General features: G+C 48.4%; 1 protein-coding gene across 2 annotated transcripts in view; it reads left to right on the forward strand.

Moving 5' to 3' along the window:
• The window catches only part of SLC38A10 (solute carrier family 38 member 10), an 81,121-nt gene extending 66,879 nt beyond the window's left edge, over positions 1-14,242 (forward strand). The window contains exons 12-16 of one of the 2 annotated variants that reach the window (XM_081849560.1): positions 3,819-3,986; positions 4,183-4,572; positions 5,724-5,825; positions 9,811-9,990; positions 10,586-14,242. In XM_081849560.1, coding sequence (XP_081705686.1) covers positions 3,819-3,986; positions 4,183-4,572; positions 5,724-5,825; positions 9,811-9,990; positions 10,586-11,751 — 2,006 coding nt within the window. In that variant the 3' untranslated portion in view covers positions 11,752-14,242. The remainder of the gene's footprint in view (positions 1-3,818; positions 3,987-4,182; positions 4,573-5,723; positions 5,826-9,810; positions 9,991-10,585) is intronic. The other variant, XM_081849561.1, reaches the window with a different exon arrangement.
• Positions 14,243-21,070: the final 6,828 nt, after the last annotated feature.

Here is a 21,070-nt window from a genome sequence, read left to right on the forward strand (position 1 = left end):
CGGAGGAGGAAGCAATACCAGTAGCCCGACCCTCTGAGCCAAGCAGCAATTGGTTTCACGTGACTGTGCTTCTTTGCAAAATTATTCCCTGACTTGCTTTCATGTTCACCTTGGGGGCTTTCCCCCAAGCTCTCTGTGGGTGTTTTGTGCCAGTTTATGCCACCTCTTACCTGGCTTGTAGCAGTTTTCAACTGTTGCATTCTGTTGCCTAGAGCCCTCCTTCTCACAGAGGTGGTAAAACTGAGCAGTACCACTTCAGATGGCAGGTGGGAGCTCAAATGGTGAAATGGTTCACCTTGAGAAAAAAGACTCCTACACATAAAACAGCAACATTTCTGGGAGAACACTAGGCCAAACCCCTCATCCTTGTCATGCTACCTGTGATGCTCAAAGTTTCTGTAAATCCCCACCTGCAATTTGAAGTGGCACATCCAGACACAGGGTAAGAATTAAGGCCTAGATGTGCTGAACCGTGTGTGTTCTGATATTCCACTATCTTTGTGCAGAATTTGGTATTGGGTGGCACTGTGGTCTAAACCACAGAGCCTAGGGCTTGCCGATCAGAAGGTCGGCGGTTCAAATCCCCGCGATGGGATGAGCTCCCATTGCTTGGTCCCTGCTCCTGCCAACCTAGCAGTTCGAAAGCACGTCAAAGTGCAAGTAGATAAATAGGTACCACTCCGGCAGGAAGGTAAAAGGCGTTTCCGTGCGCTGCTCTGGTTTCGCCAGAAGTGGCTTAGTCATGCTGGCCACATGACCCAGAAGCTGTCTGTGGACAAATGCCGGCTCCCTCAGCCAGTAAAGCAAGATGAGCGCCGCAACCCCAGAGTCGTCCATCACTGGACTTAACTGTCAGGGATCCCTTTACCTTTACCTAAAGAATTCAGCATCTGTGCTATTCTTAGCTTTTCCATTTCTCCTATATTACAGGTTTCTAGTTGCTAGGATTGTGGAGACTAGACTGTGAAGAAAAGTTAGGATCATTGTGTCTGGGTGAAATTGCAAATGCTGAGGGGAGACGGCTAAGCAGTATTTCCAGGGGGTAGTGAGACTTCGTTGCCTTGTTTAAATCTGTATTTCCTCTCTTGAATAGCACAAGCAGAATAAATCATGCAAAATAAACAAATGTATGCACATTGATTAACTTTGTGTGTTTATAAGGGTCTTTATTTTTAATGCAGCGTGTACATAGCCCTAACTCCCTGCATGCTCACACCACAGAAATAAACACACTTATTCAGCTATGCACACATGCATCTTCTCTCTTTTCTTGCTGGGTGAGAGGAGAAGAATTTCCCCTGGAAAGCAGGGCTAGTGCCAGGCTGCCATTGTTGGGCATCTGCCAAGGCTGCACACTGCTGCAGCCCCCTGCCCCACAGCGACCCCCAGAACCTCCTGACCCAGCTGCTCCTTATTCTCACTGCCTTTTCACCTGCTACCTCTGAGCGTGCAAGTAGTGACACAAGAAGGAGCATCAGCATCCTATGCTTGCCTTGCATTCTCCCTTTGGGCAGCGGTGTGATTTAATTGGGCAGGAGCGAAGAGGTGAGCCCACTCAGAGAGGAGGACCCACAGAGGACCTCTTTTCATGGAGGATAATGCTGCGGGAGGCAGTAAGCCTCCAAATACCGTTCGCCGGGAATCTTAGGTGCAGGGAGTGCTGTTGCACTCAGATCCTGCTTGGGGGCATCTCAGAAGCTTCTGGTTAGACCGTGTGAGAACAGGACATGGAATTAGATGGGCATTTCAGCTGATCTAGCAGGGCTCTTATTGGTTACTTACTTTGCGCAGGGCAAAGCTAGTTTTTAGTTCACCTGGGTCCAAGACCTAGTTTGGCACACACCCCACGGTCATTTGCACGCATACACAGGCTGGGAGTCTCTGGAGACTTCACCCGGAGCAAATTGGAGGCTCGCTGCTCCCAGCCTCTCAAAACTACCTCCGTATACCTGCTGGAAGTCCTCTGCCCCCACTTGGTGTAAGCAGAGTTTTAATTCCCAGGAGGAGGCGAGAGTGAAAATGGCACAGGGTGGAGTGTAAGTGTGAAAATGTCTATTTCAGACTTAACCGTGCAGGAAATGCTTGGCGCGATTTCAGCTGCTGCCAGGAGCGAGGGAAAAGTCAGGGCAAGCTCTGCTGTGCTTGCAGAACTGTATCCTCGGGGCCCCTGGTGACTGGGTAGGAAAATGCAACGTCTTATGGCAACTTCCCCGACCTGGTGCCCTCCAGATGTTTTAGACTGATTCCACAAGGCCCAGCGAGCACAGCTGGAAGGCAGCAGGCTGGGAAAGGCTGGTTTGTTGCTTTCCTGGCAAGGGTGGTGGTGGTTGGTGGTACTTACCATTTGACCGAAAAGCAGCTGCGAGCGAGACGGGTATGCCCCCCTCATGTGCATTCTCTTGATGTAGGGAGCCGAGGATTCGGCCTGCAGAGGTTTGGCTTTTTTCTTAACCAGGGCAGGAGTCTCTCTCTCTTGTTTGCTGCAGGCTGCCTCCCTGCAGAGTGGTAATCTAGGGTAATTGCAGGCTTTAAACCGAGGTATTATTGGGAAAGACTGGAGCCTGCTGTGTGCTCCCCCCCGTTCCCCGCTTTCTAGCCATGCTGTTTGTTTTGTGCAATGATCTTTGCAAGCAGAGAGGGATCTGCTGGCGATTCCTTCAGGAGGATGCAGTGAATTAACAGGCCCCCAAACTGCCGCTTGTGTTTCTTTCTGGCAGCTTTTCAAGCTTTCTTGGTCCACTCCCATCTGGGGATTCCTTTTTTTTTTTTTTTTTTTTTTTTGGTGCTTGTTATATCTTCCTCGCCTGCTGTGACTGTTTTCTTCCTCTGCCCTTTTTATTGTGGAGGCCGTGTAAGCCAATCCCCTGTTATGTTTCCTCCTGGTTGCTAACCCCAGCAGGTGAGTTCCCTTGGCCATGCCTGGCTTCTTCACTGTGCCTGTCCTGCTGCTTGACATGCACAGAATGCAAATGAGCAAGAGCAATGCTGCCATCTAGTGGCTCCAGCAGCAGCATCTCAGTTGTTCTTAGTAAGTGCAGCCCTGTGGGTTAAACCACAGAGCCTGGGACTTGCCGATCAGAAGGTTGACGGTTCGAATCCCTGCGACGGGGTGAGCTTCCGTTGCTCAGTCCCTGCTCCTGCCAACCTAGCAGTTCGAAAGCACGTCAAAGTCCAAGTAGATAAATAGGTACCACTCCGGCGGGAAGGTAAACGGCGTTTCCGTGCGCTGCTCTGGTTTGCCAGAAGCGGCTTAGTCATGCTGACCACATGCTCAGCCAATAAAGCGAGAGGAGCGCCGCAACCCCAGAGTCGGCCACGACTGGACCTAATGGTCAGGGGTCCCTTTACCTTTACCTTTAAGTGCAGCACAGGGCAGGGAGGACTTAGGTGAATGGAGGAAATTCATGACCAGATCTCCCAATGCTTACTTGTTCAATGAAATGCAGCATGTGGGTGGGTGGGGGAGCTGTTAAACAACTGAAAAGGCACAAGGGAAGGGGGGAGGGCTCCCATACAATTCCCCCAATTTTGCTTCCTCTAGTTTCTGTTTGACTTGTAGCCCTCCCCCACCTACCCTAGGTCAAATAGCAGTAGAGTGGAATTTAGATCAGGGGTGCAAGAGAAAAGGGTCAAACCGCATTGCTGCTCCAATCAAATTGTCAATACCTCTCCTGCACAGCTGCATTTAATTAAGAGCAGAAAGCAACAGGAGATCCAGTTGCAGACCTCCTGTGCAATACACAGTTTGGCCTAAGCCAGCTTAGCAGTGCAAGAATCTTAGCCTTCCTTGCTCGCTTAACCATCTCCACCCTTTTCAGACCAGAAACCAGCCATTGAAGAAGCGGCCGATGACCGCGACAAACCCAAATTGCAGAACGGGAATGAAGAGCTGGAAAAGGCACAGATCTTGGATCCCATGGACGTGCCTAAGAGAGGCGAGAAGGAGAAGCCGAAAGAGGAAGTGCAACTGGACCGGCCTGACCAAGGTAATTTAGAACTGGAGCTGGGAAAAGTGAGAGACTGTCTGTGAACTTAGCCAATTCCACAGCTCTTCCTGTAGTTCCTAATTCTAGTTTAATTTTGTCTTCAGCCAGGTAGATGAGATGGCAGGGGGTGACACCTTCCTTTGCAGTGCGTCCTCTGCTCTTTGCTGGCTGACCCACCTTCCTTCTCTCCCCACAGGCATTGCACAGCCTGTAGGAGAAGCCCACCGCCACGAGCCCCCGGTGCCACATGACCAGGTCTTGGTGGATGAGGGCCAGGACCACGAGGAGCCTGAAGACAAGCAGCCACCAGCCAAGAAGAACGACCTGGCGGAGGGGAATGCTGTGTTGCGGAAGGAGCAGGAACAGGCACAGCTGAAGCCCATTCCCGAACAGGCAAAGGGTGAAGGTGGCCAGAAAAAGGTGGAGGACCACCCAGGGAAAGAACCCAAGCCTCCTGCACACGAGGATGAACGCCCCCCTTACAAAGACATCCAGCTGGACAAGCATGGCGAGAGGGATGGCGCCCGCCTGCAGCAAGCTGAACACTTGAAGGAAAAGATGCAACCTGAGAAGGAGATTGAGACAGGTGGGTGCCTTACCCATGCATCTTCCTAGGGAGTTTGTTTTTATCCCTTGGGACCCTGAGATAGTTTGCATTTCTGCAGTTAAACCGCAAATCAGTGCAGCGCTTGGCTATTGTCGCAGAATTCTGGAAGAGGGCACCGCTGGCTGCAGGGGCACCTGAGTTGCACACAACCGGAGCCTCCAATCACTTGCTTTCCCTTTCCTGGTACTTATCCATAGCCAACCCCTCTCGCCACATGACCTCTGCGCGCCCTTCCCCAGAGCCTAATTTGCACTGGCATTTTCCTCCTGCCCATGCCAAAAAAAGGGAAAAGATAAAGATCCACATCCTACAGCAAGACAACAGTTTCTGCCATCTTGAGTGAAATAAAAAGGGTTTGCTTCCTTTGTACAGTCACACCTCGGGTTACAGACGCTTCAGGTTGTGTTTTTCGGGTTACGGGCCGCCGAAACCCGGAAGTACCGGAATGGGTTACCTCCGGGTTTCAGCGGTCACACATGTGCAGAAGCGCTAAATCGCGCTTTGCACATGCGCAGAAGCGCCAAATCACAACCCACGCCTGTGCAGATGCGCCACTGCGGGTTGCAAACGTGCATCCCGCACGGATCACGTTCGCAACCCAAGCGTCCACTGTACCTCGCTTTTAATGAGTCTTTATATATGGGAATTTTCCAGTGAAGAGTTCTCAGGCCCCTGCTCAGCCACTGCCTCCATTGTAAGTGTGGCTGGATCGGTTCGCCTCTTTTAGTCATTGCTGGGGTGCGTGCAACGAATTGCCTGCCATTGACAGATCCTGCATTATCTACTTTGCAGTAGCTTGCTCGCTTGCGAAAGCATCAGGTGCTGTGCTGTGCTGCTCACCAGGGACCCAGGGCTAGAAGAGCTTGACAGGTGCCACATTGCTAAGTGCCCACTGCGAAGCTCTGTAGGGTTAGGGTTTGCATTTCAATGGGCTCGGGCAGTTAGCCCTGGTTTTGCTGCCAGCAGGCTCTAGCGCTGTTAAATAATTTTATGACTTTTTCTGCAGTCATCAAGTTGGATAAAAGCGGCGTGCAGAGTGGGGAGGGGAGGCGGGGGTGGAGAGGCAGAGAACATCTGTCGCTTTCCTTTCCCCATCAAGGAGTGTCTGTCTGTCTGTCCCTGGTATGCAGGTGAAAAAAGGGAGCTGCCTGCTCCAGAGAGGCCGGAGCCAGCCCAAGCGGAACAGAGGGAGATTCGTAATGTGGAGGAGAATGCAGACAGCAAGCTGGAGGGTAAGCGCTGTCCTTGCTCTGCCCCCCAGATGCACACGTGGGGGCTCCCATCTCCCTCCCCGGCAGCCCTTGGTGTGTGTGTGTGTGTGTGTGTGTGTGCTCAGCTCGTAGTTTCTGTGAAAGAAAGGAACAACCCAATCAAGGCTAGGTTTGCAAGGCCAGGTCATCTTGCCTTGGCGTAATCTTGGGAGTTTGTAATCTGAGGCTGCAGCCACCTGGGCACCACAATCCCATCGGTGCCGTAAGCCAACTGTGAAAGCGATAGTGCTTCCAGGAGAAAATAGCCGCCCCTGCTTGTAATGGAGAGCACACTCCTCTCTCTATTCAAGGTTGCTCTGAAAGGGGAACAGCTCCCCTGGAAAAAAAAAACGTCCGTTCCCTTGCTCCAAGCAGTCTGCACCTGGATTGATTTATCATGCTGTTATCCTGCTTTATAGCCCCGAGAGACTCCCAGAGCAGCTCACGAAAGATTTGCACAGTCCAGTCCAAGAAAGTTTGTACATAATAGTCACATGGTGCCCAGGTTTATTCAAGCACTATTTGCTACCTTCATTCTTGCTCTTCCCTGGTTATCACCAGGCAGCAGAACCACTGGGGATCCCTAGAGCAAGCGAGGCTGAGCTGCTGGACCTTACTCAGTCCATGATGGAGCCAGGTCTTCCTTTGCTGGTAGTTGGCAGTCTTCTGATAACCTGAAACAAGTGGAGTTTCTTTCGTTCTTTTGTTTCTCTGTAAGCAAGGGGGAAGATATTCCTTGGATACAGGAGATTTTCTCCTTTCCGCTGCTGGTTTCTCCCCACCCTTTCCCTCGCAATGCTTTTAAAGGCCACTGACACAGAGATTGCTCTTGGACACAGGAGCTCTTTCTTAGTCAAAACACACAGCCTCGGGCTCTGCTGATCTGGTGAGTGAAGCATAACCTCAGAGCAGGTCCTTGCTGGAAGTCCTCCGGTCCAAGCTTTTAAGCTGTTACTGTGGAAATACGACAGAAAAATGGGGGCTTCCTAGAATTAGATGTGCTCTCTGCCAGTCCTCTCATGTACGGATGCCTCTGACAAATAAGGAGATTCTTGGCAGAGCAGCTCCCGGCAGTCGCGTGGAAAAGATTGTGTCCCTTTATCAGTCCAAAGCACTTGACTCTCCCATTTCAGTGTAACTCTCTGGGGCAATTAGCTTTGCACCCAATCCCATCTTGCAGGACTGTAGCTCAGTGGCAGAGCATCTGTTTTGCATGCAGAAAACCCCAGGTTTGGTCCCCAGCACCTGCAGGTAGAACTTAGAGAGATCCCTGCCTGAACCCTGCACAACTGCTGCCCATCAGTGTGGGCAGTAGTGAAGTAGACAAACCAGCGGTCCAGCTCAGTGTAAGGTTGCTTCCTATGTTCCATGTCATGTTCTAGACTTCCATACACTGCTGGCAGGAGGTCTGTGGATTAGTGGTGCACAGGGATAGGTTTGCTTTCACAGTGGAGACGTTTTGGGCCTGTGATGTGGAAACTGGGACTGTTCTCAGCGAAGGGAACATTGGTGGTGAGCCACAGAGCACTCTTCTAGAATCGGTGGCATTCCTGCTCAAAAAGAGCATAACTAGCAACCTTAATTAGGAAGTAGCAAGAGCCCTGAGAGTAAGCTACGAGCTGAGTGTTCTAAATAAGGTAATTCAAGGGGCCATATGGTCAGTGTGACCTCCATGTAGGAAAGGTAAGCTGGCAGGTGTCTCATTAGCAAATATGTAAGGGGAAAGATGGGTAAAAGCTATAGGGAGTTAACAGTAAGAAGGTGTGTTCTCTTACATGAATTCCTACGTGACAATAGTGATCACGCTATGTAGAAACTTAGAAGTATCTTTCGTAATTGCCGAGCCTGAATAAGAGAGATTCCTAGGCAAGGCTGGTGTGCTTTTGAGATGAGGGTGTCACAGTTTTTAAACCCTGCTCCCTCCCCATGTTAGACTTGTACAGCACATGCAAAAATATTGCATTTAAACATGTGCAGAGTGCTTTCTCAAAGAGGAGCTCCAAATATTCTCTACATACCCATGGGCACAAGGAATTGAGCATTGCTGTGATTCCCTGACAAAGTGGAACCTCCCGGTATCGCTCGTTTCAAATTTTAAACCATGGCATACTTTCATGAATCTGTGCATATGGAGGGGAGCAAATGCACATATTTCTTTTCTTATTGTATTAGAGTCATGCCTTGGAAGTCGAACAGAATCCGTTCCGGAAGTCCATTCAACTTCCAAAATGTTCGGAAACCAAATCACAGCTTCTGATTGGCTGCAGGCAGCTCCTGCAGCCAATCAGAAGCCACAGAAGCCCAGTCGGATGTTCAGGTTCCAAAAGAACGTTTCCAAACCAGAACAATCACTTCCGGGTTTGCGGCGTTTGGGAGCCAAAACGTCTTGAGTTCCAGGGCGTTTGGGATCCAAGGTACGACTGTATTTTTGTCTACATTTTGTTGACATGGAATTATACCAGAAACACAAATAAATAAAATTATTGATCAGAGAAAAGGACAAAAGAAGAAGAAGGGAAATGATCTCAATATCTTATCCGGTGGGTGTGTCTGCTCAGATATGCAACACGGAGCTGGATCCACACATGCAAGGTGGCTTGGATGAGGCCTAGTGTGCAGTTCAAACTCAGGCAGGGGGAAAGGTGCCTGAATTGACTCTGGCTACGTTGTCCCTTTGGATGGCAGGCAGTAATTCCTGCTTAGACGGTCGGTTCCAGTGAACAGGGATGTGGCTTTTCTTCCCTTAGCCCAGTGTTTCCCAAACCTGGGCCTTCAGCTGTGTTTGGACTACAGTTCCCATCATCCCTGACCACTGGTCTTGCTCGCTAGGGATGATGGGAGTTGTAGTCCCAAAAGAGCTGGAGACCCAAGTTTGGGTAACACTGCCTTAGCCCAAAAAGTACCCATTGTGAGAGTGGAAGAGGAGTAGAAGGGAGCCAGCAGGAAGCCAATAGGCCGCCAAGATTCAAGGTTTGTGTAGGAGAAAACAGACCGAACACCTGAGAATGACTTGTCTGCTTACACTGAGGAGAATAGGCTGCCTGAGTCACTGTGTGACCCACTATAGGATGTCTCCTAGTCCTCCGTCTGAAAGCTGGCTTGGGTTAAGATCAGCCTGAAATAAAAAGACCTGTGTTGTCTATAAAAAATCTCCTTGTGGTACATGTCTATACGTTTGATTACTTGTTTTCTTTCTTTCTTCTACACAAAAAAAAAGCCATGGTTTCATAATGTCTTTTTCCCTTCTGCTTCACAATGGGACTGAAACAGCCAAGATTAAAAAGCTAGTTGCAGGTATGGATCAAAATAAATTGCAACTTTTAACCGTAAACCTCCAGGATTTGAATTTATACATAGAGTGTACGTTGAAGGCGCTTGTGAAAAAGCACTGTGCGTTTTTAAGCTTGAACTTCCTGCAAGTACTCGAGTCTTCACACCGTCCGTGGCTTGCTTTTGACTGGGCACCTCACCCTGGAATCTCTCTTGAGATTTCATCGGTTCCTTCACAGCTCCCAAACCATTTAATCTCAACGCGCCTGAAACACCCTCACTTGAAGTACCGCTTCCTTTTGAATGTCACGCAGTTCGTTCCCTCTGCCTGCCTTGGTTTTCCATTTCGCTTTGATCCAAACTCAACTTCCCTTTGGAAAGAGCTGCCCCTCCCTCCTTTGAAATGCATTGGGCATTGCCGGTGTTCAGTGTACAGACAAAAGAAGACATGGCAAGAGAAAACGACCCCAGAATGATAATTTATTTCCAGAAGGTGCTTGGGGAATTGGGTTTCTTGTGGCCATAGGTACCAAAGTGAGCTAGGACCTCAAGATCCGATAAGTGCAAGGCTATGCAAGTGTTTTGTGGAGACAGTAGCATGCCCACTACTACTCTTTCCGAATTCCTGTGTATGGTAGACCATTGGGGTGCATTCATTCCAGCCCCATTTCCTCTCCCCTCCCCTCTCTCTTTCTAGAAGCTGGGAAGGAGAAGGAGCTGGACCATGCAGCCTTGTTAGAAGTGATTAAGGAACAGCAGGTTCAGCAGAAGCAGCTCTTAGATCAGCAAGCAAAGCTTCTGGCTGTGATTGAGGAGCAGCACAAGGAGATCCACCAGCAGAGGCAAGAGGAGGAAGGAGAGGAAAAGCCAAAGCAAGGTAAATAATAATAATAATAATAATAATAATAATAATAATAATAATAATAATAAAATAAATAAATGAATTAATAGGGGTTGGGGAGCCACTCTGAGAAGGGTGGTATCAGTGGACCATGAACAGAGCCCATTTCTTCAGCTTTGCCCTAGGAATGCTTCTTCTCCAATTCCCTCCTCTGCATCTAGCAATACAAAGCCATTCTGGAAGCCAGCATAGCAGAAGCTGTTTCCTGGCGTGAAAATTCTCACTTGTGTGTAATTGGAAACCACAGGAGGATAGATGGAAGTGGAGGAAAGGCGACATTGGGGTTTGGGGAGACATCCACATTTCTCGGAAGCTGTTCAGAGCTGCAGGAAGCCTGAAGCTTAGGAGGAGCCTCTCTGCTTTACTACATTGCTGCCCTTGTTTATGAGTTTCAAAATTAACCTGGTCACCATGGCAGTCAGGGGTGAGCGGCGGTAGGGAGAATTTGGGGTGGGAAATGGTGTGACCTCCTTATGAGGCTGTTGTGTGAACTCCCCGGTTGTTGTCAGTAGGGAGATTTCCCTTTTGTTAGAACATGCAATAACTAAGAGCTGTTTGCTTTTCTCTGCAGCAGAAATACACCAAGAACCTGACCTGCCTATCCTCAAAAGCAAGGAGAGAGAGGATGGTCTTGAAGATAAATTTGAAGACGTTGGAAAGATTATACCAAATAATGGACTGGATCGTCCTCTGCATGGGCTTGACAACCACCCCCAAGATTCTAATGGCCAGGGAAGACAACAGGCCACAGGAGAGCAGCAAGCAGACAGCAAATTTACTGGAGCTCCACCTAAAATCCCTGCAGCTCATCCAAATGAGGCTGAGAAGATTTCACTACACCAAGCTGGGAAAAATCAAGCTGGGAAGTTAGTGGAGCCAGTCAGAAGCGACTCACAGGTAGCCAGGGCTGGTGGGCATCACCAGGAAAAGCAACTAAAGATTGTGGGGTTGAAAGAAGGCCAGGATACTCAAATGGCCCAAAACACCCTGGAAAAGATCAAGAATGTCCAGAAAATGGTTGAGGTTGCGCAAAGAGCTGTAGGCCAAAGAGAGATGCCTGATGCAGCCAAAGTTCATGTGGCGGGTGAGAAGATTGCTCCAAGAGTCTCCGAGAGAGAGCCGCTTGCCAGGGAGATGAACAAAGAGGCGCCCCGTCATCAAGAAAAGCAAGCAGATCCTGCTCATAAACCAAAAGTTTCTGAGAACATGCACGAGAACCTGGAGGTCCCAGGAGTCATGAAGGTTGAGAAAGTTGGAGAGAAGCAAGCGTTACCTTTGGACCACATTGGTAAACTGCAAGGCCAGGGGGGCGGTAGTAAAGAGGGGGTGGCAGCCGGAGGCCACAGCCCACAGCCCCATCGTGCCAATGAGCCAGGGCCGGATTTGGAGAGCAAGCGAAAAGAACCAGAGAAGTTACAGGAGTCCGAACACGACCCTGCTGTGAAGCCAGAGAAGGCTAGGCTTGCCCCCAGGGAGCATGAAAATGCCAAACCCAACAGAGACCTCAAGTTGCAGGCTGACCTAGACCTGCGCCGTAGGAGGCGGGACCTTGAGGAAGAAGAGAGCGAGACAGGGGATGTGATAATTGGACTAAACCCCCTCCCAGATGTGAAAGTCAATGACCTCCGCAGTGCGCTGGAGACTCACTTGAACCAGGCAGCAGAAGGTGCCCAGCAAGCACTTCATAGTCGGCAGATTAAACAGATAACTGTGGCAGAGGAGGAGGAGGAGGGGTGAGAGAGGAAGGCTTTGCATGACTGAGACCAAACGTCGGGCCATTTTGGGATGCCTTGTTACTGAGCTGCCTGCAGTTGGAGATGCAGCTGTTGGCAGCCTAAATCAGCTAGCTCTATCTGAACCGGACAAATTTGACTGGTGCAGTCTTGAGGGAAGAAGAAATTGCATCGCTGCCCAGCCACTTTCATACTTCAGTACTGCAACAGCTTGTCCCTTCCCCTCATTTCTGCTGGTGGCTAACCTGCAGAGCATCTCAGTTTTGGAGTGCTTTGTGCTTGCCACCTTTCCAAAGAAGCATTTGCATTTTATTCTCGCTCAGTTGCCTTTTAACTATTTCCTTTAACTTCTGTGTGTTTGGAACTGGAACTCGTTTTCATGCTTGCTGTTTGATCTAGATCAAATCTGCCTCTCCGCTCACATCCCTTACAGTGGGGAGGGGGAACCTGGGACCCTCCAGATGTTGTTGGACTCCAGTTCCCATCGCAGGCAGTGGAAAGGGATAGTGGGGGTTGTATTCCAGCACCACCTCGAGGGCCACAGGTCCCCCCGCCTGCCTTTAAATTAATTTTGGATTCTTCTGTTATTTGGGGAATGGGTTGATATGCCTTTGGGAAGAAGGGGGGGGGGAGTTTCATGAGTGTCTCAAGTGAGAAGACATTCCATCAGTTTAATGGGTCCAGAAACACAAAGCTAGTTAGTGTCAGAGGCATCCTTAAACAAGCTCATAAGCGGCTGTTCTGATGCATCAGGGGTCCACGTTAGCAATAAAGAGATTGCCCATCATTTCCTCCTCTTGCTCAACTATCAAATATTAGGTTTATGCTTTTAATACATTCCTATCCCAAGTGCATTATGGAACCATACTGTGCATGAAAACTCTGCCAGCCACCTGCTGCAAGAGGAAGCAATTTAAAGGAAGCAAAACGAAGAGATTCCAAGTCAGCTTTATTCCAGTGGGCCAGCCTGCGTCTACCTCTCTCCTCCATTTGGCAAGTGCAGGCAGCGCTGTTTAAAGCTACCTCTACCTGGTCCAACAGTCCAAGCGTTTGTGAAAGGTGCTCGTGCGCTTGAGCAGAGCGCCGCTTGGTTTCAGGCCTCCTGGTAGGGTTTGTGGCATTTGCTGTTGATAAACGATGCGGTGAAACTGGAAAGCATTTGACTCTTGGATGCCCCTAACAGCTGATGGTATCTTCCCATCTAATCTAAGATTCTCCATGCTGCAGAAATAATAGAATTTGGCACTGTGGGAATGTTTTGTTATAAACAAGCAGGGTCTTCGAGTCTGTAAATTGGCCTCTTTCTCCTATCAGTCTGTTTATCTGGAACAGTTATGGGTTTAGGGTGCAGAAATACCTGTGACGGCATTGCTATTAGGAAAATAGCAATACCATCACAGTCTTGACAAGTGAGGCAGAGCTAGATCCTGCCTTTGCCGTATCTTGCCTGTGAAGTGTGCTTGATGTGTCTCCATTAAAGGAGACGGAGAAATGTGGCTGGTTCCACTTAACCTACTTTGAGGGACATTTTGCCTTGTCATAAGCACGATTGTCATTATAGCCTTAATCTTCAGAAGACTCACTGGGCTGATCTGGACATATCACTAAACCATAGTTTAGTGTTACGAGAACAAACCTAAGCAAGCCTTGAGTGTATATATTTCCCTCCTGTGATGTGAGCTTTAAAAACAACAACTTTTAAACAAAACTTTCTACATCACCTGAACACAACAAACCGTGTTTAATCTTAACTATGGTTTGCTAGAACAGCCAACTTCAGGTAAGAAACTGGCTTGCTTAAACAAACTATATAGTTAAGGTTGATCATAGAGTGGGATTCAGATGCAACATTAAGGTGTGGCTAATGTGGTGTCTTCCATATATTTTGGACTGCAACTCCCATCAGCTCCACTCAGCATGGTCAGACGCTGGGAGTTACAGTCTATCAACATCTGGAAGCTATCATGTGGGCTACCCCACATTAAACCAGAAGTGTAAGCTTCTGATCACAGCCTTGCATCTTTTTTGCACCAGAGGCTTACTGCAGCTTGTTCTCATACCCATGGTTTAGCATTACATGCGACCACCTCAAGTAGTAATGCTGCTCAAAGCACAGTTCAGCCACAGCTGAGACTGCTGTTACTTCAGTTTCATTTGTTAAGTAAAAAGGGGTTAAATGTTTGTATGATCTTTCTACATGTGTTCTATTTGTAAATACCAGGAAAGTTGCTTTAATATTAAAGGGTTATGGAGATGTCCCTGTATGTCCTTGTCAGGCTTTTTCTGATCAAGAGCGATGTGATCATGTGCTGTGCCTGTTCTGTAACTAAAGGACCAAAGATACTTGTGACAACGCTCGATAGAGCAACTGAATTTTAAACAAGCCATCTCCATACAATTGTGGAGAGTGAAATCTGGGGAAGGAGGCTGTGGACTGCACCTGGTGGATTATGGGCAGGCTGCACAAACAAATAAAGTAAATGCTAGCATTTTCACCTGGAGCCTTTTGTTGTCCTTGATGCAAATAACATTTGTTCGTATTTCACAGAATGTGATTTCTAATCTGCAACCAATATGCACCAGTAAGGAAGTGTCCCTTCCTCTCCTGTTGATCTTGGCTTGGTTTCAAGTCTTTTACATTCTCTTGAACTCAAATGCCACCCAAAGAGCCATCAACTTGAGAGTGTTTAGCATAAATCTGGGGAATCGGAAATTCAGTTATGCTCTTACTAAGTACCAGGGGGCCATTGCTTGTTTCCAGCCATTTTGCTGCCAATGCTTTACATATACTGTGAGTAAATCAGTTTGCGAGGCACACTTGTAAAATAGATTTAGAGGTATTCGGTTGAATGACAGTTTTAAATATTTTTACTTACATCCATCCACATTAAAAAAAGAAGTCATGAATCCAGTGTTCTTTGATACAGGGCCCACTCAAAATACCTATCTAAATGGAGACTTGACTCCAGATTTGAACACTTGTCTAAAATTGTCCTAAGAACCTTCATAGCTCTTTGGCCTTGGGTGCCTACAATGATGAAGGACTCACTGGCTTTCTTTGGTAAGTAGGAGCCACAACGCTGCACCAATCTTTGCACTTCTAGTGGGCGGATTACTAAGCTGTTCAGTAACCTTGGCCTATAAAGCCTTTTTCTCCTTAGGCAGTTTCACTGATTAGATTTTTTTTTCAAAGCTTCAATTAGGAAATGCATGTTCAGAAGGGAAATCAGGCATGCAGTTACAGATTCCTCAACACGGCAGGGTTCAGGGTATTATTATTTTTTAATATGTTTTCCCGCCACAAATTAACAAAGGCTATTATGGAGTCCTGACACCCTGGGCCTTCATATTTCCTTGCCCCAAATCTTCAAGAACTGGAATTAACAAAAACCAACTATCTTGAGCAAAGCTCTAGCTGCAGTGCTCTACTTTGCATTTTGTTCCTGTAAGTAGGAAGGGAACGAGTAAATCCTCGGAGCAACATTGATACTAACAGCTAATTTAACTATCCCACAGGCATTTACACTGAGGAGAAAGGAAGGAGGGCTGCTTATTTACTAATTCCATATTTTGTCAATCAGGCAGCTGTGGTAAAAGTGCAAATTTATCAAGCCCTTCTTGCTTGCAGCGCTTCCATCATCAGATTGACTATAACAGGGATCCTCTTGTAGTGCAAAAGGTTGATTGAACAGTCTTTCCATGCCTTCCAGTCCATGATGTAGTATTTTGCTCGCTCCCTGCCCCCCACCCCAAACTGTGTATCAGACATGTTTACACCATATTTAAATAAAAAACCCAGATGCACAGGGTCTTAGAAAAATTAGTTCCGAACAAAGCTTGTTTACGTGTGTAATTTGAACAGGCATAGATCTGCATATATTGCAAACTTTATTTTTTTAAAAAAACAAATAAATCTCTCTCCTTGGTACAATATGTGTGGATCCAGCACACAAAAACAACTATAAATCCAAGTTTGCAGTCAGTTGTGTGTCTTCAGTACTTCACTTTACATTCCTTTTTGCCTGTAAATGATGATACATTCTGATGAGTCATTGTCACTAGGATTCATATCACTAATTAAGGATTATGTAAGTATCTGTTGATATATACGCTGCACCATAAAACGTGATCTTAAAAAAAGGAGTACACCAACCCTTTCCTCTTCTGATGGGCGACTCCAATATGCTAAACTCCAATTTAAAGCAGGATACCTGTAATTACCATGCAAAGATCCTTGTAATTATGCATTTGAGCGCCAGATGTTTTGGACTACAACTCCCATCAGCACAACAGCACAGCCTAATGGGAGTTGTAGTCCAAAACATCGGGAGGAAAACAGCTTGGCATAGGCTAATGCAAATAGTTTCTCTTAAAGACCACAAACTGCTTTTTAGCAGCTGCTTTGGTCAAAACTCCCCATCCTGCAAAACATGAAATGAATGTTTCTGATAGCAGGCCCTTTGATCATAGAGGCTAGTAGTGAATTCAGACTCTATAGTAGATACATGCGGAGCCATGGGCATTTCTGGCACCAGTTGTGCTAAATAGAAGATATGGTTTATTTTATACCAAATGAAAAACATTAGTGCTTTCAGAGATAAGCTACATGGACTCTCAGATTTCAACTCTGAATTGGTGTTTCTTTATAATAAAAAAATGCTACAGGGCTGTGAAAATGCTACAGAAGTGCCACGGTATTCCTCTTCTGCCACAAGTGTGGAGGCAAGCCTCCGAAGTGTTAAGATACTTGCAGAACAGGCCAGAAGCACACCAGGGTTAGGAAAAGGGGAACCTATGGCACTCCAGTGTTGTACAACTCCCATAATCCCTGACCACTGCTTTGGCCTGATGGAAGTTGCAACTAACAAGACATGGACGGCCACAGGTTCCAGTCCCTGAACTCACCCAGTATCCTATTTGGTGGCTGTGAGAATAGCAGCAAAGAACTACTTCCCGTTAATGTGAGTGTGCAAAATTTTTGTTTTGTTCTCATCCTTGCAGAAAGGTCTTTCACCGCAGCAAGTTACTTTTATGGGATGAACTGTGGCTTAAGGAAGCTTCCCAGGCTGGTGAATAGCAATTACTTAGGTTGTTACTCAATAAGACCCCCTAGAGCAGGGGTGGTAAACCTTAGGCCCTGGGGCTAAATGTGGTCCTCCAAGCCTCTCTTATCTGGCCCTTGGAATGCTCCCCAGGCCATGCCCCTCACTGACCCTGCCTTGTACTCTACTCATGTTCTGGCCTGGCTGGAATCTGTCACTGAATTCTGAAAATGCTTCTTGCTTGCCTGGATGAAAGACACAGAGAATGATGGGGAGGGGGCATAGAACCTAGCCTAGGTACAAAGGTAAAATTTACATTAATTACTCCTCATATATATATATATATATATATATATATATATATATATATATTTGCTTTCGTAGATTTTCACGGGTACAGGAATGCAGGTTTTGGTGTCCTCGGGTGTCTTCCCGTGTAAAAGTTGGGGTGTCTAATGACCCACCTAAGTGGTACTCAGGATATCACTCAAGAAATCACTCAAGATATCTCTCAAGTAATTAAGGAACAAAAGAAGAAAAGGCACACTAGCCTGGGAACTTCCTCTCTGCCCAGAACATTGGAGGCTATACACCACACCCCCTCTACAGTATTTATAGGAACTCAAACACTGAGATCCTGCTCTGTTCCAGTAACAAGAAGCCGAAAGCACCAGCCTGAAGATGACGAGTGAGACCTCGTCGAAACGTCGCCTAGACACCCCAACTTTTACACGGGAAGACACCCGAGGACACCAAAACCTGCATATATATATATATATATATATATATATATATATATATATATATATATTTACTTACTCTGGCTCTGCACACCACTGCCATGCAACCCTCTGAAGGCTGCCCAGAAGGGAATGCAGCTCTGGAGCTGAAAAAGGGTTACTTGTCCCAGCTCTAGAGCTCCAGGAACATAAAAAAAGAAGGGAGACCTAGCTCTCCTATTCTGTAGTAGTCCACAGCCTAAGGGCAGCACTAAATAAAGATGCTGGCCTCACTCTCAAAGTTAAGGAGATGCAAGTGACTCACGCTCTTCATGAAGCAGTCCATCAGCATCTCAAATTCCTTGGCACAAGCATCCTTCTTCAGGTCCCCGTGGCCTGTCGTCTTGGAGGCAACGCACTTGCCGTACACGGAGGCCTGCAAAGATCAATCCCAGTCAGATGCTATATCTAAATATACAAGCACATAGATACTTGGTTCAACCTCACTGGTTTCTTGAGGGCTAAGCCCAGAACACCTAGCCATTCTTTTTCAGATTTTTAGGGCGGGGACTCTGCAGGGAGGGAATGCAACGGGTGTGTGGTGCGTGCAAAAAGCTTGCAGGAAGGTGGGCAAGCACTTAAGAAGCATGGATTGGTTGATCTGTCAGCCTGCCGGTCAGCGCCTTCAAAGCTCTCCCTTTCACATACAGCGGGGAGGGACGTTTTCCCACCACCCCGGGCAGCCTTTTCGCCTGAGATCTTTTGTGTGGCACTTGTGGGGTTTATGGTCGCAGCATAGCTGTCAATGTTTCCCCTTTTAAAAGAGAAATTCCCTTATTCCGAATAGGATTCCTCGCAAGGAAAGGGAAAAGTTGATAGCTATGGGGCGTAGCCAAGGGGGATCGGGAGGGTCAGCTGCCCCTCTAGATCAAGTAAAACACTAGAAATACTTAACTAACTGACCAAATCACGTCAGTTCTGCCTCCTCACTAACAAAAGCCCTGCCCTTACCTAACAAAAATCTTGGCTACGCCCATGGTGGGGTTGCTGATACTGATCTACTTGTAAGGATTACTGTTATGTACTGAGTCGAATAGGATCCAAACTGCAGCAGTCTGATTGGTCCTAGAACAATAGGATCCAAAAGGCAGCAGTCTGATTGGTCCTAGAACAATAGGATTCAGAATGCAGCAGTCTGATTGGTCCTAGAACAATGCAGCAGTATGATTGGTTGGCAGGAACCACCCAATCATGCTCCAGATTGAAGTGAATCCACAACCTGATTGGTTTACAGTACAATTCCGGAATTAGCCAATCATGTGCAGCCCATTGTGTAAATAATGTATATAAGGCAGATACTTTGAGGGGACATTCATTCATTCCTCCTCACCACTATGAGCTGAATAAAGAGCATGAAATCACTTTGCGACTCCGAGTATATTTCACTGGCGACGAAGGTGGGATCCCGCTGAGCTGACTGCCACACACAGCACCGCAGCACCGCCACCTGCCGCACCGCTGCCTCGCACCGTGTATCCAGGCTTCAGCTCCGGGACACAAGGAACTCAGAATGGCAACTGACAGCAACTTCTCGCCGTTCAACCCAGCATCTGGAGACTGGGAAGCGTACGCCTCCCGTTTCACCTTCCTCCTAGAAGCCAAAGGGGTCACCGATGATGAAGACGCCAAGAAGAGGGCAATATTCTTCAGCGTCTGCGGAGAGGAGACATTTGAAATCGCCCGGGCTCTCCTTGCGCCTGAAGACGTTGCTACTGTTCCATACAAAACAATAATGGAACAGCTGAAGGGGCACTTTTCGCCACAGCCCTCAGTGGTGGCTCGTCGAAATGCCTTCTACGCAAAGCGGCAAGCCCCTGGGGAAACCATAACTGGGTTTGTGACCTCTCTCCGCCAAGCCGCCCGGTTCTGCAACTTCTCAGAGCTGGAGAACATGCTTCGTGACCGCCTCGTCGGTGGCCTGAGGGATGAGAAGCTGCAACGACGCCTCTACGCTAAGAAGAACCTAACGTTCCAGGTCGCTCTGGAGGAGGCCCTGGCAACGGAAGCTGCCGAGAGGTCGACACAAGAGGCACGGCCGAGCCAGCCGTCCCAACCGAGGGTCCACCATGAAGACCTCACCGACGACTCAGGATCTGACAGGGAGGAGGTGCACCGAGTACAGCAGCGCACTCAAGCAGCCCACATACCACAGCTGCCTCGACGAGAAGGAGGGAACTGCGCAAGCTGTGGAGAAAGTCATGAGAGGAGGACCTGCCGTTTCCGCAATGCAGAGTGCAGACAGTGCAGAAAATCGGGACACATCGCCCGGGTGTGTCGGGCTCGGCCCACCCGACACCAGGCATCAGACGACCAATCCAAGAACCCCAGGTCCCGGGGCCCAACGCACCAAGGCAACTCGACAGAGCTCACGGACTTCCAGGTATACCAGTTGCCCCACCCCAACATAGAGAAAATTTATGTAGAGGTACAGATAGAGGGGGCCCCATGCCACATGGAGCTTGACACGGGTTCAACTCTATCCATAATCTCGGCAAGGACCTTAAGGAAACTGTGTCCTACTGGGGGTCCCAAACTCAGGCCGGCCCCATTCACCCTCCGGGACTTCCAGAAACGTAAGGTCCCCACAATGGGGGTGGGGACCTTCAGGGTGCAATACCGAGGGCGGACGCGGCAACTGGACTTGCTTGTGGTCAAGGGCTCCTACATTAGCTTACTGGGATTGGCATGGTTTGGACCACTGGGGCTAGCTGTCACCGGGGTGAACCACACTAGCTTACAAGTGGACGTGGACGCCATATGCAAGGAATTTCCGGGGGTTTTCGATGGGAAATTGGGACAGTATACGGGCCCCCCCATTGCTCTACAGCTTGACCCCGCAGTACGACCAGTCAGGCTCAAGGCCCGCCGGGTCCCGTTCGCTCTGAAACCCCGTATAGACGAGGAATTGGACCGGCTCGTGGAGCAAGGAGTGCTGGAACCGGTACCTAATGCCCCCTGGGAAACCCCAATCGTCACACCTGTCAAGCCTAATGGCTCAGTCCGCATCTGCGCAGACTACAAATGTACCATAAACAAGGCCCTCACGGCCCATGCATACCCAGTGCCAGTGGTCAGCCATGTCCTTGCCACCCTGGCTGGGTCGAAAATTTTTGGCAAGCTGGACTTGGCCCAAGCATATCAACAGCTGCCAGTAGATGAGGCAACAGCAGAGGCACAGACGATTGTGACGCACAGAGGAGCATTCAGGGTAAAGCGGCTGCAATTCGGTGTCAGCGTGGCACCAGGCATATTCCAGAATCTAATGGACTCTCTCCTTAAAGGGATTCCTGGCGTCACCCCCTTCTTCGATGATGTGTTGATTGCCGGGCCCACACCAGAGGAGTTTGAGGACCGCCTCCGCACCGTTCTGCACCGTTTCCAGACAGCGGGTCTCAAGGTAAAGCGGGAAAAATGTCTACTAGGAGTGCCCCAGGTGGACTTTCTGGGATTCATGGTGGACGCAGAAGGGGTCCACCCGACTGGGGACAAGGTACGGGCCATT

This window comes from Podarcis erhardii (assembly GCF_964252035.2).
Source record: "Podarcis erhardii genome assembly, chromosome: 2".
In the NCBI taxonomy this organism is placed as follows: domain Eukaryota; kingdom Metazoa; phylum Chordata; class Lepidosauria; order Squamata; family Lacertidae; genus Podarcis; species Podarcis erhardii.